This window comes from Bidens hawaiensis, unplaced genomic scaffold (assembly GCF_021521415.1).
Source record: "Bidens hawaiensis isolate Kalapana, Puna unplaced genomic scaffold, B.hawaiensis_p1.1 tig00004474_1, whole genome shotgun sequence".
Lineage (NCBI taxonomy): Eukaryota > Viridiplantae > Streptophyta > Magnoliopsida > Asterales > Asteraceae > Bidens > Bidens hawaiensis.
In genome coordinates this window covers 2,012,652-2,027,939 of record NW_027491269.1, presented here as the reverse complement: position 1 = coordinate 2,027,939, position 15,288 = coordinate 2,012,652, and the positions used below count along the sequence as shown (strand labels likewise).

The window sequence follows — 15,288 nt, the reverse complement described above, 5'->3', positions numbered from 1 at the left end:
CACACCTGTTGAACTGCATATGACAAATCTGGACGAGTAAAAGTTAAATATTGCAGTGCACCCGCCAGACTCCGATATAATGTCGGATCCGAAAATAGAGCTCCATCTGTAGCACTTAATTTAGATGAAGGATCAACCGGTGTTAAACAAGGTTTGCACGAGGACATGGAAGCGTGGGTGATTAGGTCTTTGGCATATTGGGTCTGTGACAAGAAAATACCATTCTTTTGCTGAGTAACCTTTATTCCCAAGAAATGATGTAGAGGACCCAAATCAGTCATGGAAAATTCCCTTGAGAGCGTGCCAATAATGTTGTTTAAGAGACGGTCATTAGAAGCTGTGAGGACTATATCATCAACATATAATAATAAATATGCAATATTAGACGGGTCCTGTTGATAAACAAATAAAGACTGATCACAGGTGCTGCTACGAAACCCCTTGGAGGTAATAAAATTAGAAAAACGGGTGTACCAAGCCCTCGGTGCCTGTTTAAGACCATACAGTGATTTCTTCAACCGACAAACGTGGTTAGGAAAACGTTTATCATAAAAACCGGGTGGTTGATGCATAAAAACCGTCTCATGTAGTTCCCCGTGTAAAAAAGCATTCTTTACATCAAGTTGATGAATAGGCCAAGTCCTTGACACAGCAAGAGACAAAACCGTGCGAATAGTGGCTGGTTTGACCACGGGACTAAATGTCTCATCACAATCGACACCAACTGTTTGTGAATTTCCATTAACCACCAACCTGGCCTTATAACGTTCCAATGATCCGTCCGATTTAAATTTATGCCGAAATAACCACATGCAACGAATCACGGGACGGTCATGTGGGCGTGGAACAAGCTCCCATGTTTCATTATCCTGTAATGTCGTATACTCGGTTTGCATTGCATGCAACCAATTTGGATCAGTTAGGGCTTTGGCATAGGAAGTAGGGACCGGGGAAAGGGAGATGGTGTTGTGTATAGATAAAGCGTTGGACTGGGATTTGGAACGAGTTGTCATGGGATGTTGGTTAGTAATCGGACCGGTTGGCTGGATAGGATGGGGCTGGGCTTGGGCCGAAGCTGGTATGGTGGTAGAGGGGTTGGTCAAAGGTGGTGCAAGACGAGGACGACGCGAGTATGTGAACGGGTATGGGGCCGTGACCGGGTTGGGTGTGGGCAGGTTAATGTTGGGTGTGGGCTGGTTAATGGGCCAATGGAATGTGAATCCAGGTGGGGTGGTGTCGTCCAAAAAATTGTATGAGGTAGGATGACGAGGAAGTGTAAACGGGAACACGTGCTCATCAAAGGTCACATGTCGGGAGATGTGTACCTTGCCTGTGGTAGGGTCGAAGCAACGGTATCCCCGAAAGTTAGGTGGATACCCTAGAAAAATACATCGGATGGACCGATGGTGAAGTTTATGAGGCTGAGTAGCTGATGTGTTAGGGTAACACGCACAGCCGAACACACGTAAGTGTTCGTAATCTGGGTGACGAAGATAAAGAGCAAATGTAGGTGTGTAAAAATTTAGGCGTTTGGTTGGTAATATATTGTGAAGATAAGTGGCGGTGTGTAGGGCTTCAACCCAAAACGAAGGAGGTAGATTCGCATGAATTAAGAGAGCCCGTATAATGTCGTTCAGGCGGCGAATCATACGTTCTGCCCTTCCATTTTGAGAGGATGTTTGAGGGCAAGAAAAACGGAAAAGCAAGCCGTTTTGTTAGGCAAAAGTTTTAAACGCTAAATTGACAAACTCACCCCCTAAGTCGCATTGAAAAGTTTTTATTTTGCGGTTAAATTGGGTGAAGATTAATTGATGGAATCTGGCTATTCCTAATTTACATAATAATTGGCTGGCTAAGAAACGATAGTGCACTGAAAACAGTTCGCTTACAGCACTGCCGGCGTCCTGCACTGCATGACCATCCCCATTGTTCGCTGCTACGGGTTTCAGTTTATTTATATGTCAGTGTTCAATTGGAACTATTAGGGTTTCAAACTATCTTGTTGATCAATTTATGGTATTTTCTTGATAGAATTAAATTCATATTTCAATTCCAATTCATTTGTCAACCAAACACATTTAACGAATTCTGCAACCAAGAGAAGGGTTTTACATTTCATTCCATAGAATTTCGCGAACCGAACGCTCCTAAATGTGGAAAAAGTATAGGCCTCATCTATTTCTACTCCTATCTGAGAGCCTGCAATTCTTTGTGATGGAATATGTGGTTCATGCAAGAAATAATTATATGGAATTTCGGTGTCGCAAATCAACCCTGTGTTAGGAACCATATGAATTACAGTACTTAAGGAAGTTATTACTTTTAGAGAATGAAAAGTGTTTTAAAATGATTTCAGTAGTTCATTCTTAAGGTTGAGTTTCTTAAGCCATTCAAAGGATATTGACTGCACATTCGCTTTTAAATAATTGGTTATCTTTAGCTCCTTTTGTTCCAAATGGCTCCGTATTCTGCGTATTTTGCTACGCTACTGAAAGCATAATGTGGTTTTGTATATGGTTAGTTTGTGATGATAATCTTACTTCTTTTGGTGTTTCAAACCTCTCTTATTAATTTGTCTTAAGTTTTTAAACAACTTGTGCCGGTTTCTACCTCTATCTCAATCTCAATCTCAATCTCAATCTCAATCATATAGTATCTTCTTTTGCAGCTTGGTTGCTCAATATGGGTTCTTTGTAAATTATGCTTTCTATCTCAATCTCAATAATATAGTAGCTTCTGTTAGCTATATGGCTTCTCTTTGTAAAATATGCTTTCTTTTAGGATCCAGAGATTCAATAACGGGCTATAGAGTATGTTGCTTCAGTTGAAAGTCCCTACATATGTGTACGGTTCGGTTTCATGTGTTATACAGGTCGGTTGAAACCATGGGTTGCTCACTCCCGCTTAGATTTTTTTCTGCAATTTTTTATGTCCAATTCCGATCAACCCGAAAATAATTGTTATATAGTCAAACATTTCCAACTATAAGACTTATAGGATAAAGTTAAAATAAAAAGGGAGATAAAAGTAAGAAGTATAAGGACTTGTGACCTAAAAAGAAATTTCAAGAAAAAATAATAAAAAAATCATAACTAAAAATATAAATCAAAATAAAAAAATAAAAAAACTAAAAATGTTTCTCACGTCTTTCTCGTAAAAAAACGAAATAGCCACAATGTCGAGAAACAAGATAGAATGATGAATATAGGGTTTGGATCAAATACAAATGAAACTAACGTGCTAATAGTGAGAATCACGTAGAGTAATTATATATACAAGTAGATAAATAATATAATTACATCATAGAGTAATAATGTAATTACATCTAATTACTCTATGATGTAATTACATTATTACTCTACTTGTATAACACCAGTTGATTCTCAAAATTAACACGTTAATTTCATTGTACGTTAACTTTCCCTGATGAATATAAACATTAAACACAATGATAAATAAAAAAAGGACACAATATAGCGTAAAATATAACACCATGCTGAGTAAAATATAACACAATGTTGAGTAATGTAATACATTGCCAAGAAAAAAAACACAATATTAAGCAAAAAGAGACAATTACTGACAAAAATAAACAAAAAAATACAATAATAAATAAAAAGACATATTTTTCCTTAACGTTGTGTCTATTTTTTATAACGGGGTAAACATTTTTGTTTCTTTTACTTTTTTCGTTTTTTTTCTTTTTTTAATTTTGAGTTATGATTTTTTTATTAAATTTTTAGAGATTTTTTTTTACTTATTATGTTTTGTAGAATAGCTTAACTCTCAGACTATATGGTAAAGTTAAAATACAAATAGAGACAAAAATGAGAAGTGTGAGAAGAATTTGTGACCACACAAAAAATCCCTTAAAAGTATTTTTAGAACGAGAAAGATGGTGGAAACATTTTTGTGTTTTTATTTTTTCGTTTTTTATTAAATTTTGAGTTATGATTTATTTATTTATAAAATTGTTTTGAGTGATTTTTTGTGTGATTAGAAATCCTTCTCATTTTTTTTCATCTTTGAAAAATAACTTAATTTGAAAAATAACTTAATCCCGGACTATAATAGTTGTTTTATACAAATTTAAAGGGTGTTTGGGCTTCCTTATTTTTACCTCCTTATAACTTATTAACTTATGTAAGTTAAAAGGGTGTTTGAGTAATGTAACTTTTTTAAGTTTTTAAAGAAGAAAAATAAGTTTTGATAAGCTAAAGAGTGTAACTTATCAAAAACTCTTTATATAAGTTAAAAGAAGGTGTACGTAAGGAATCCAAACATAGGCTTAGTAGACTTTTTAAATTAAGTTAAGATTCTAAAGTTTATAAAGCGTTACAGATACATTCATTCCAATATGTGGATGTGATTACCAAAACCCTTGGTCTCTTGTGACTGAAAACAAACAGTGCACCTTCAGATGCCGCTGCTACAGGTTTCAATTTCAACCCATTGCTTTTTACAATTCATATGCATGTGCGTACCTCATTTTGCGTTCAATCGAAACCATTAGGGTTTCAACTTATTTTGTTCTTCAAGTTGTAGCTCAAATAAACTTGACGCAATTGTCTAGAAATGCCTTCCTTTTTGCATTTTAGCATTTCTTCTCTATGTAGTATGTGAATAAAACAATTTAGTTATTTAAGATGCCTCCTTAAAAATATATATAATTTTTAGCCCGACTCATTTTGACCTGTTATCCAACCCACGTATGTATGTATGTATGTATGTATGCATGCATGCATGCATGCAGATTCACACTTTCCTGTTAAAATAAACCGCCACCAGTTGGCAATTAGGATCCAAATCATACAAGAACCAACAGTAGTTATTGGCCACTGTTGTCAGAATATGACAATCTATGAATCTAAAGCACGATCCTTATGGGCCTGCCATCAACGTTCCGTCTTTTTTAAGGAGTTTGCTGTTGTTTCAGTTTCAGTTTCTGCATACATCCCAACAGTTGACTTTGAAGGAATCAATTTCTTGACCATTGATTTGCTGTCAATGGCATTTCCGGTGTTAAAACAGCTTTTTTAAGAAATAAATACTAATAATCGAACTGCGCTCTAGAAATCAAACTTATTAACAAGCACAACAGCAATCTTCAACTCCGGATCATTGTTAACCTTCAAGGGGTGGCTGGTTTTTTGCATTGACCCCTTGAAGGCCATATCGCTTTACTTAGTTAGCAGGGTATTGGTGGGGCCCTTTGAGTTTTCCCTAAAGGATTCTCTTGGTCAACAACAAAAGCTTGAGATCATTGTGTATGTTAGATTAGGTCTTTTTAATAAGTTGTATAAAATCTGAATTTTGCATTTACAACTTTTGGTAGGCCTGTAAACGAACAAGAACGGAGCATGCTCATTTTAGTTTATTTAACTTTAACCAAACAGGGTTTTTTTTTGGTTCGTGTTCGTTAAGAAAATGAATGTGTTTGTGTTCGTTTGTTAACATTATGCTGTATAAACGAATGGTTCAATAACATTAACGAATGAACATAATTGAGCTAAAATGAATTAAAAGTAAATGTGAACATCAATGTGTTGGGCCTAAAACGTTATTAAAACTAGGCTACATTGTAATGGGCCTAAGTATTTAATTGAATACATTGATAACCGTAAACGAACAAACTTAAATAAATACAAACTAACAAACATAAATGAACATAAAAGAACGCAAACAAATGAGCGAACAAATATAAATAAACGAACGCTCACGAACATAAATGAACGAGAGAGATATGTGTTCATGTTCATTTGTTTAACTAGTTGTACAAAAAATTCTGTTCACGAACATAAACAAACCTCTCACTAAACGATCCATTGAACATTCGGTTCATTTACATGTCTACTTTTGGAGAACAATTTCTGTGGTTGGTTTGAGTAGTATGACTATTAATTAAACGCTAGCATTGAGTTTGTCTTTCATTTGTAACTTGTACATTTATCATACTCCATTCACTACATCATTCATTTCACCCTTTTGCAATAGATTAAAAAGGAGAAAATTTTTTGGCCATATTGCCCAACCAAACTTGTATTATTAATGATCGATTCTGACCTGTTCTTCAAAGTTTCCCTTAATAGGGTTTGTTATAGCAGATGATTATGTGCCTCTATTAATGTTTTTTAATCTTAACTTTGAAGGATCATTGTGTAGTTTTGATGATTTCTCAGCTTGTCTTTCATGACAACTACCAGACATTTTGGTAAGGGTATCTCAAATGGCACTATTTACCCGATCCACCATCCTAAACAACCACCTTTACATTCGTTTTTACGGGCAACCCGTTCGCACATTTGTCGACGCCCGAGTCAAATGGGTCCGAGACCCATACTTCGACTTCGCAGTCGAAAAAGAAAAAAACTTAAATCAAATCATTTCACTCAAAAACTTAATCATTTCACAACCCTCTAAAACCACCCCCCTTTCAACCATATCCGCTTACAAAACCACCTTTAACCTCCCGACCACCGCTCTTAATTTCTTCCAAAAATACCCTTCCTTGTTTCAAATCTTCCAACCATCAAAACCATCCTCCCTCCCTCACGTCAAACTCACCCCGCAAGCGCTCACCATTCACAACGAAGAATCCAGGATTCTTTACTCGACCAGTTACAAAAAAGATGTAGCCGAGCGATTAACAAAATTATTAATGCTCACACGTGCGGGAAAACTTCCCTTAAACATTATTGATTTATTTCGCTTTGACCTCGGTTTGCCACATGATTTTATCCTCACATTACTTCCCGACTTCCCGGATTATTTTCAGATTTGTAACATGAATTCAAACATGTTTGGTTTAGAGCTGGTGATGTGGCGAGCCAATCTTGCAACCTCAGATCTGCAGAAAAACAGTGCGGGTAAAAAGGGAATTCCGATTAAGTTTCCGATTAATTTACCTAATGGTTTTGATTTGGAAAAGAAAGTGAGAATCTGGATGCATGAATGGCAGAATCTGCCTTACATATCACCGTATCAAGATGGATTCTTTTTATCACCGAATACTGATCAAGCCGAGAAGTATACAGTGGCGGTTTTGCATGAATTAATGCATCTTTTTATATCAAAAAAGATTGAAAAGGAGAATATGTTGATGTTAGGGGATTATTTGGGGTTTGGGCCACGGTTTAAACGGGCTTTGGTGCATCATCCCGGGATCTTTTATGTTTCGAATAAGATTCGAACGCAAACTGTGGTTTTGAGGGAGAGTTTTAAGAAGGATATGTTAGTCGAAAGGCCTTTGTTGATGGGGATTCGGTATCCGTATCGGTATTTTCATCTTATGAATCAGAAAGTGAAAGCAAAGAGGTTGTTTAACGGTGTTAATAAGCGAGTGAGTGGTTATGTTAAAGGAGGTTAATGATTAGACGTAGCAAAATAGGCCGGTCGTACAGGTTGGATAACGGGTCAAAATGGAAATTTTGAAGCTGGGCGGGTCGGGTCGGGTTATTCTATATTGCTGTGAGTGTGGATTACTAATCCCATTGTCTGAAAAAGGTTTCAAACACCTTTTTTTAAATGTGCCATTATCATTAGCACAAAATATGTATGGGGCATTTGGAGTGACAATCTTGACTTCAAGGCTATGTTTTTATTCTGATGTATTTAATTTGATTTTATTTATGTTTATAATTTTTGGATATGTAGAGTGAGTGATGATATGATATGATGTTAGAGCGTTTCCAATTGGTGTTTTTCGCTCCCACAAACGGCTGTTGTGGCTAAAGTTGCACCTACTTTATTGAGTCCGCAGTCGAGGGATTCACAGTATTCTTTATGCAGTGTATGCTGCTATTTTTATAAGATGCTCAAGTATTTTGAATGACGAATGTGAACTTGTTATTATGTGGTTGAAATTAACAATGATATATATTCATTTCTATTGAATCAATTGACCATTTTTAGAGCCTTGTTGTAGTTTTTGTTTCTTTTTTATTTTCCTTATCAACCCTTTTTATGTCTCTTCTTTTGAAGATCTTTCTTTCAAGGATTATCCTTTCTTCCTTCCAAGTCACCAAGTTATCATCTTCAAATGGATTCCAAAGGTTTTTCTTTTAAATTTTAAATTAAAGGTGTTATAACAGTTTGTTTTGAATTTTTTTTTTCTTTTAATGATACTACAAAATTTCTGCATTTTGCCAATCTTTTGTGTTGCTTTTGTAGTTTTCCAAGTGCTTATTTATATATATAGGGGTGGGGGTGGGTTGAAAAGGTTTCAGATAAAAAGTTGTTTCCTAGGAGTGGTAAGAACCAATATAATTTTGACATTTGGTATTAAAACATATAGTGAAAAAATAATTCTAGGAAACTATGTCGGTTATAATGATGAAAGAGTAATTCTAGGAAACTATGACGGTTTTTGGTAATTTTAAATCTCAACCATTGATTGATATGATTCAATGGCTATGATTTATTCTTAGTCTTCCTAGAAAACTACTTATTTTTAGAATAACCCTCCACGGGGTGGGTTAATATAAAAAGAAATAGTTTTCTAGGAAGAGTAAGAATCAATCTAGGCCATTGAATTTATGATCTAATGGTTGAGATTGGTAGTTTTTAAACTACCAAATAATTTTCTAGAATTAAGGATTTATGCTATATAGTTTCTTAACTCTAAATTTTGTGTTATTCCTACTCTTCTTACAAAACTATGTATTTTTATTTTAACCCTTTTCTATATATATATATAGGAAGACTAAGAATAAATTATAGCCATTGGATCATGTTAATCAATGGTTGAGATTTAAAATCACCAATAACCGACATAGTTTCCTAGAATTACTCTTTAATCATTATAACCGACATAGTTTCCTAGAATATTTCTTTCATCATCATTTGTAATATCAAATGTCAAAAATTGATTGGTTCTTACAATTCTTAGGAAACTCCTTATTCTTATTTAAACATTTATATATATATATATATATATATATATATAGGGGAGGGTTATAATAAAAAAAAGTAGTTTCCTAGAAAGACTAAGAATAAATCATAGCCATTGGATCATGCTAATCAATGGTTGAGATTTAAAATTACCAAAAACCGACATAGTTTCCTATAATTACTCTTTCACCACTATAACCGACATAGTTTCTTAAAATTGTTCTTTCACCATAGATTGTAATGCCACTTGTCAAAAATCTATTGGTTCTTACAATTCTTAGGAAACTTTTTCTTTTTATTTGAACCCTTTTCTATATATATATATATATATATATATATATATATATATATATATATATATATATATATAGGGGAGGGTTATCCTAAAAACAAGTAGTTTCCTAGGAAGACTAGGAATAAATTATAGCCATTGGATCATATCAATCAATGGTTGAGATTTAAAATTACCAAAAACCATCATAGTTTCCTATAAATACTTTTTCAGCATTATAACCGACATAGTTTTCTAGAATTATTCTTTCACCATAGGTTTTAATGCCAAATGTCAAAATTCTATTGGTTCTTATCATTCCTAGGAAACTTCTTCTTTTTATTTGAACCCTTAACCAACGAAATTTTGACATTTGGCATTACAAATGGTGATGAAAGAACAATTCTAGGAAACTATGTCGGTTATAATAATGAAAGAGTAATTCTAGGAAACTATGTCAGTTATTGGTAATTTTAAATCTCAACCATTGATTAGCATGATCCAATGGCTATGATTTATTCCTAGTCTTCCTAGGAAACTACTTATTTTTAGGATATATAGATTTAAGTTCAATAAAGAAATCAAATTATTGCAAGAAATGAAAGAAGTGGCTTCAACCAATCACAAGTTTTCTTTTTTATTTTTCATTTAATTAATTAGTGGGGTAAATTAGTAAAATTTTCATTTGTTTGATTTGGTAACTATTAAATTATATTAGAGTTACAAATCATATTATTTTTTTATGGATTTGTTTATTTTATTCTATTTGTTTATTTATTACCAATCAACTTTCAAATTAAAGTTCACCGATCATCCTTTGTGATTTATTTTAGTTATCGTATTCAATTTTTTATTTCTAGATTATTCATCGATCAACTTTCAGACTTTCATTAAAATCATTTATTTATTTATTTATTTATTATTATTATTATTATTTATTCATCGATTTTCTTATTATTTGTCGATTTCCATTTGTTATATATATATATATATACTACCTACCACAATGAGTTATGCATAAAAAAACATATACATTTAATTAACAAATATGATCGAACCTACATAAATTAGTCAATAGACATATATATAACCTACACAGTGAAATAATCCTACGCAGAGTAACTATATGATCATAATGTATAATCCTACACAGACTAAGTATATAAACATATAGTCTTACACACATAATACAATCCTACACTGATTAACTATATACTACGCATACTCATACTAGCATAACATACAAAAGAAACACAAAAAATATAATAACTAATAAATAATGTAACTATAACATTGAATCCAATTGTTTATAATTCATAACCTACACAACAATGTGATATTCTTACAATTAATGCTATGATTTTATAAACTGCAAAAGTTATTCATATACAGTAGCAAAATTAGTCCTACACCTCATAACATAACAATAATTTAAAACAAAACAAATTAGAAAAATGTTGTTTGAGATTATTCGAACACACCGTAATATAGTTAATCGTACACAATAACATAGTTACTCCTACATTATTTTGCGAATATTAACAATAATACTATACGTTAACTTTAATAAACGTGCCGATACCTATAGACATTATAAACTAACTATTCATTATCTTGTTTCCGCACAAAATAATATGACACTCTCAATTTTAATAATAACTTCCAAATCACCATATCATATAATAAATAATGTAAGTATGACATCCGATAAATTCTTTAATAAAATATAAACTACACATGAACATCGTATTCCTACACTAATAAATACTACCTTGTAAAACTACAAAAAGCTATACTTACAAAATTACTCCTACACTAGATATATATATATATATATAAAATAAACGTTTATATCCTACACTAGATAAAAAAAAACTCGTTGCTTAATCAATAGTAAAGAACAAAAGCATTGAAGAAACAATACAATAAGAAAAAAAAACTAATTTAGGAATATTTTATTAGAGAGAGATGGTTAATAAAAGACAATTTTATAAAACGTTTTTATTGGAGAGTAACTTTAAATATAGAAATTTGACATTTAAAATAGACACTGACTCCTTTAAAGCAATCCTTTTAATGCTCAACAAAAATGACTAAATTACCCATTTTATATTAATAACCTTATAAATGACTTGATAATTATTACAATATTGTCATTATCAATATCTACCATTGATTAAACAAAATCAATGGCCTAGATAGACTTCTCGCACTTCTCGCAGTAAAACGACTTCTCTCTTGAATCATCCCCTACATATATATATATATATATATATATATATATATATATATATATATATATATATATCAGTGGACCCAATTCAATTCAGTGGGATCTTTCATTCACATTTTGCTCCACCAAGAACGTTTTATAAAACTTTTTGACTCCCGAATTTTGAGTATCCTACTTTCACACAATTCACAGGGTTCAACAAGCAATCGATATTTCACGATCAAGGGTGTAATACTCTTTGGAGTAGCGGTCCTTATATATCGTATTAACAATCGAAATATGGTCGAAAGAAAAAATCTCTATTTGATAGGGCTTCTTCCTATACCTATGAATTCCATTGGACCCAGAAATGATACATTGGAAGAATCCGTTGGATCTTCCAATATCAATAGGTTGATTGTTTCGCTCATGTATCTTCCAAAATGAAAAAAGATCTATGAGAGTTCTTTCCTGAATCCGAAATATATATATATATATATACATATATATATATATATCAGTGGCGGATCTAGACTCGAAACCAAACCGTAGCGCTCAAAAAAAATTTTCCCCATATTTAATACAATATTAACGAAACAAATATAAATAACATGATGACAAATAAATTTAAACTAACCGGTTTAACGAGCAACAATGGCGGATCTAGGTTGGGTTGTAAATATATCCTCTTCGGTTTTTGATAGCTTGAAACCGAGCCATTACAAAAACCATAAGTACAGTCCACTTAGCTACTTTTCTCTCCGTACAGTCCACTTAGCTACACCTCGTCGGAATTACAACGGTCATAACATAGACGGCCGGAAAATATTAACGGTACCTCGCCGACCAACCCGAATAACAGTAAATATACTACAAATATCTCCCCCTCTCTAACCTGCCTCACCGTAACTCCGATACACAACCATCATCGTCGGCAGCCACACAAACGAAATCCACATACCTCCCACCCACCCACCCATCTACACGCCACCACACATCACCACCTTGTTGGTGTTGAGAAGATCTGCTCTTCCCGTTTACCGTCACCATCATCATCGGAAGTACTCCGCCGCACAGCCGGTTAATTCTACTCCGGCAGCCACCGCCGCCACCTGAATTCCAACAACTATTGGCCGGTTAATTCGCTCCTCGCATTCACCATCATCATCGGAAATGAAGTGATTATTATTATTATTATTATTATTATTATTATTATTATTATTATTATTATTATCTACCCGTATTATTATTACTATTATCATATTATATTATTATTATTATTACTATTATTATTGTTATTATTATTGTTATTATTATTATTATTAATATCCACCGCTCTTACTCCCTGCTTTTGTGCTTCGCCGAAGAGGAAAGCCACCGCCTCACCTGCCCACACCATTTCTTTGGCGAGAAGAACCATCAACTACCGCCGTTTTTTGACCTGCCATCGCCTTCGGGCTCGTGATTAAGAATCACCGGATCTGTTTCTGTTTCTCCGGCAGAATCACCTTCGAAACTACCGTACAAGCTTCCTCCGGCAGTGTGTTCGTGTCCACGGGAATAAAGTTATTATTATTTTTTGCTGCCGTTGGGGGTCCCAAAGCAAAAGAGTGAGCTTCTTGTAACCTGGCTGCCGTTGAGCTGTATCTGCCTTCATCATCTTCACGGTATACTCGTTCCTTTCTCACTATTATTATTATTATTAGTATTATTATTATTATTATCATTAGAACATACGTGATCCGGATCCTTTGAGTTTATTTTCATTTTAAGATCTCTTGACTATTATTGTTATTGCTACACACTATTATTATTATTATTATTATTAGTTTTTGTTACTATTATTATTATTATTATTATTATTATTATTATTGATTTGGTGTTCTATTGCTTGTGTTTGTGTGATCAGTTGCAACCATAGAGCGTATGAACCATGACTATTACTTGAGACCATGTCCTGAAAAGAGGGGTGTAGGAAAGAGTAAAGATAGGGAGCGTATATTGCGTTTGGCTTCTTGGAATGTAGGAACATTAAATGGTAAGTTGCTAGAATTGGTAGATGTGCTTAAAAGACGTAGGGTTCGGATAGCATGCCTCCAGGAGACTAAGTGGAAAGGACATAGAGGGGCTGAGTGTAATGGGTATAAGTTGTGGTACTCGGGGTCTGATGGAGCTAGGAATGGAGTGGGGTTTCAGTGGCTAAGGAAATACACACTAGTGTGGTGGAGGTGATAAGACATAATGACAGGATTATGGTGTTGAAATTAGTACTAGGAGAGGAAGTAGTGGCAGTAGTCTCCACCTACGCGCCTCATGTAGGCCTAGGGGATCAGGAAAAGAGAGAATTTTGGGATTGCCTAGACGCAGTGGTAGGGGGCATACCTAGGGGGGAGAGGATTTGCATAGGAGGTGATTTTAATGGACACATTTGTAAGGCTAACGATGGTTTTCAAGCCGTACATGGGGGTTTCGGTTTTGATGATAGGAATGAGACCGGAACAGATCTTCTAGAGTTTGCGGTGGCACATGACCTAGGTATTATAAATTCTTATTTTAGGAAACAAGATTCTCATTTAATCACTTTTAGCAGTGGCGGACGCGACACGCAAATTGATTACCTTTTGATGAGGCAAGGAGACCAACGTTGGTGGAAGGACTGCAAAGTCATACCTGGGGAGGCAGTTGTGACTCAACATCGACTACTAGTGACAGATATAGCCTTCAGAAATAAGCTGACTGTTCGAGAGAAGAAAGGTACACCGAGAATTCGATGGGGAAATTTGAAGGACGAAAATCTCCTACTGTTTAAGGATAAACTCATACTGCATACGCGGGCTCGACTAAATGGGGACTCAACTCATAAATGGGAAGCTATGGAGACAAAGATCATCCAAGTAGCAAAGGAGACTCTCGGGGTCAAAACAGGAAAGACAAGTGGGCATAAGGAGTCTTGGTGGTGGAATGACGCAGTGCAAGACAAGATAAGGGACAAACAAGGATGTTTTAGGGAGCTAATGAGGTGCACGAATGAGGAGGAGCGAGTGGAATTGAGGGACAACTACAAAACGGCCAAGATAGAGGCGAAGAAGGCGGTGGCGGAAGCAAAGAAGGCGGCCTTTAAACGGATGTATGAAAGTCTAGAAACAAAAGAGGGGGAACATGCTATGTTTAAGATTGCCAAAGCCAGGGAGCGTAGAAGGCAAGATCTAGGACCGGTGAAGTTCATAAAGGATACAGATGGGCATGTACTGGTCAAGGAGCAGGACATCAAGCTAAGATGGCAAACCTATTTCCACAATCTTTTTAACAATGGGAGAGCTTACCAAGAAGAACATGACAACACAAACTTTCAACGACAACAATCGAATAACTGCTACTGCCGACGGATCACTCGAGAAGAGGTGAAAGATGCACTTAGGAGGATGGGAAGTTCTAAGGCGGTTGGCCCAGACAACATACCCATCGAGGTGTGGAAGTGTCTGGGGGAGGAAGGAGTCATGTGGTTAACTACTCTGTTCAATAGTATTCTCAAATCAGGTAAGATGCCAGACCAGTGGAGGAGCAGCGTTGTAGTTCCTATCTATAAGAACAAAGGAGACGCCCAATGTTGTGGTAACTACCGAGGAATCAAACTACTAAGTCATACTATGAAGCTATGGGAAAGAGTGATTGAGGTTAGACTTAGACGAGAAACTCAGGTTACGGTCAACCAATTTGGCTTCATGCCTGGGCGTTCCACCACAGAGGCAATACACCTTATAAGAAGATTAATGGAAAAGTATAGAGAGAAGAAGCGTGATCTACATATGGTGTTTATTGACCTAGAAAAGGCCTACGACAGTGTGCCACGACAGGTGCTCTGGGAGTGCTTGGAGGGTAGAAGAGTGCCCAGGAAATACATAGAGATAATTATGGA

The 15,288-nt window shown here is 34.9% G+C and overlaps 1 protein-coding gene across 1 annotated transcript; it reads left to right on the top strand.

Moving 5' to 3' along the window:
• Positions 1–4,371: 4,371 nt before the first annotated feature.
• On the top strand, positions 4,372–7,472 carry LOC143626659 (protein WHAT'S THIS FACTOR 9, mitochondrial-like). The gene is made up of 2 exons (XM_077096661.1): positions 4,372–4,435; positions 6,150–7,472. Exon 2 carries the CDS (start codon positions 6,227–6,229, stop codon positions 7,364–7,366), a length of 1,140 nt encoding a protein of 379 aa, XP_076952776.1. The 5' UTR covers positions 4,372–4,435; positions 6,150–6,226; the 3' UTR covers positions 7,367–7,472.
• The last annotated feature ends 7,816 nt before the right edge of the window (positions 7,473–15,288 follow it).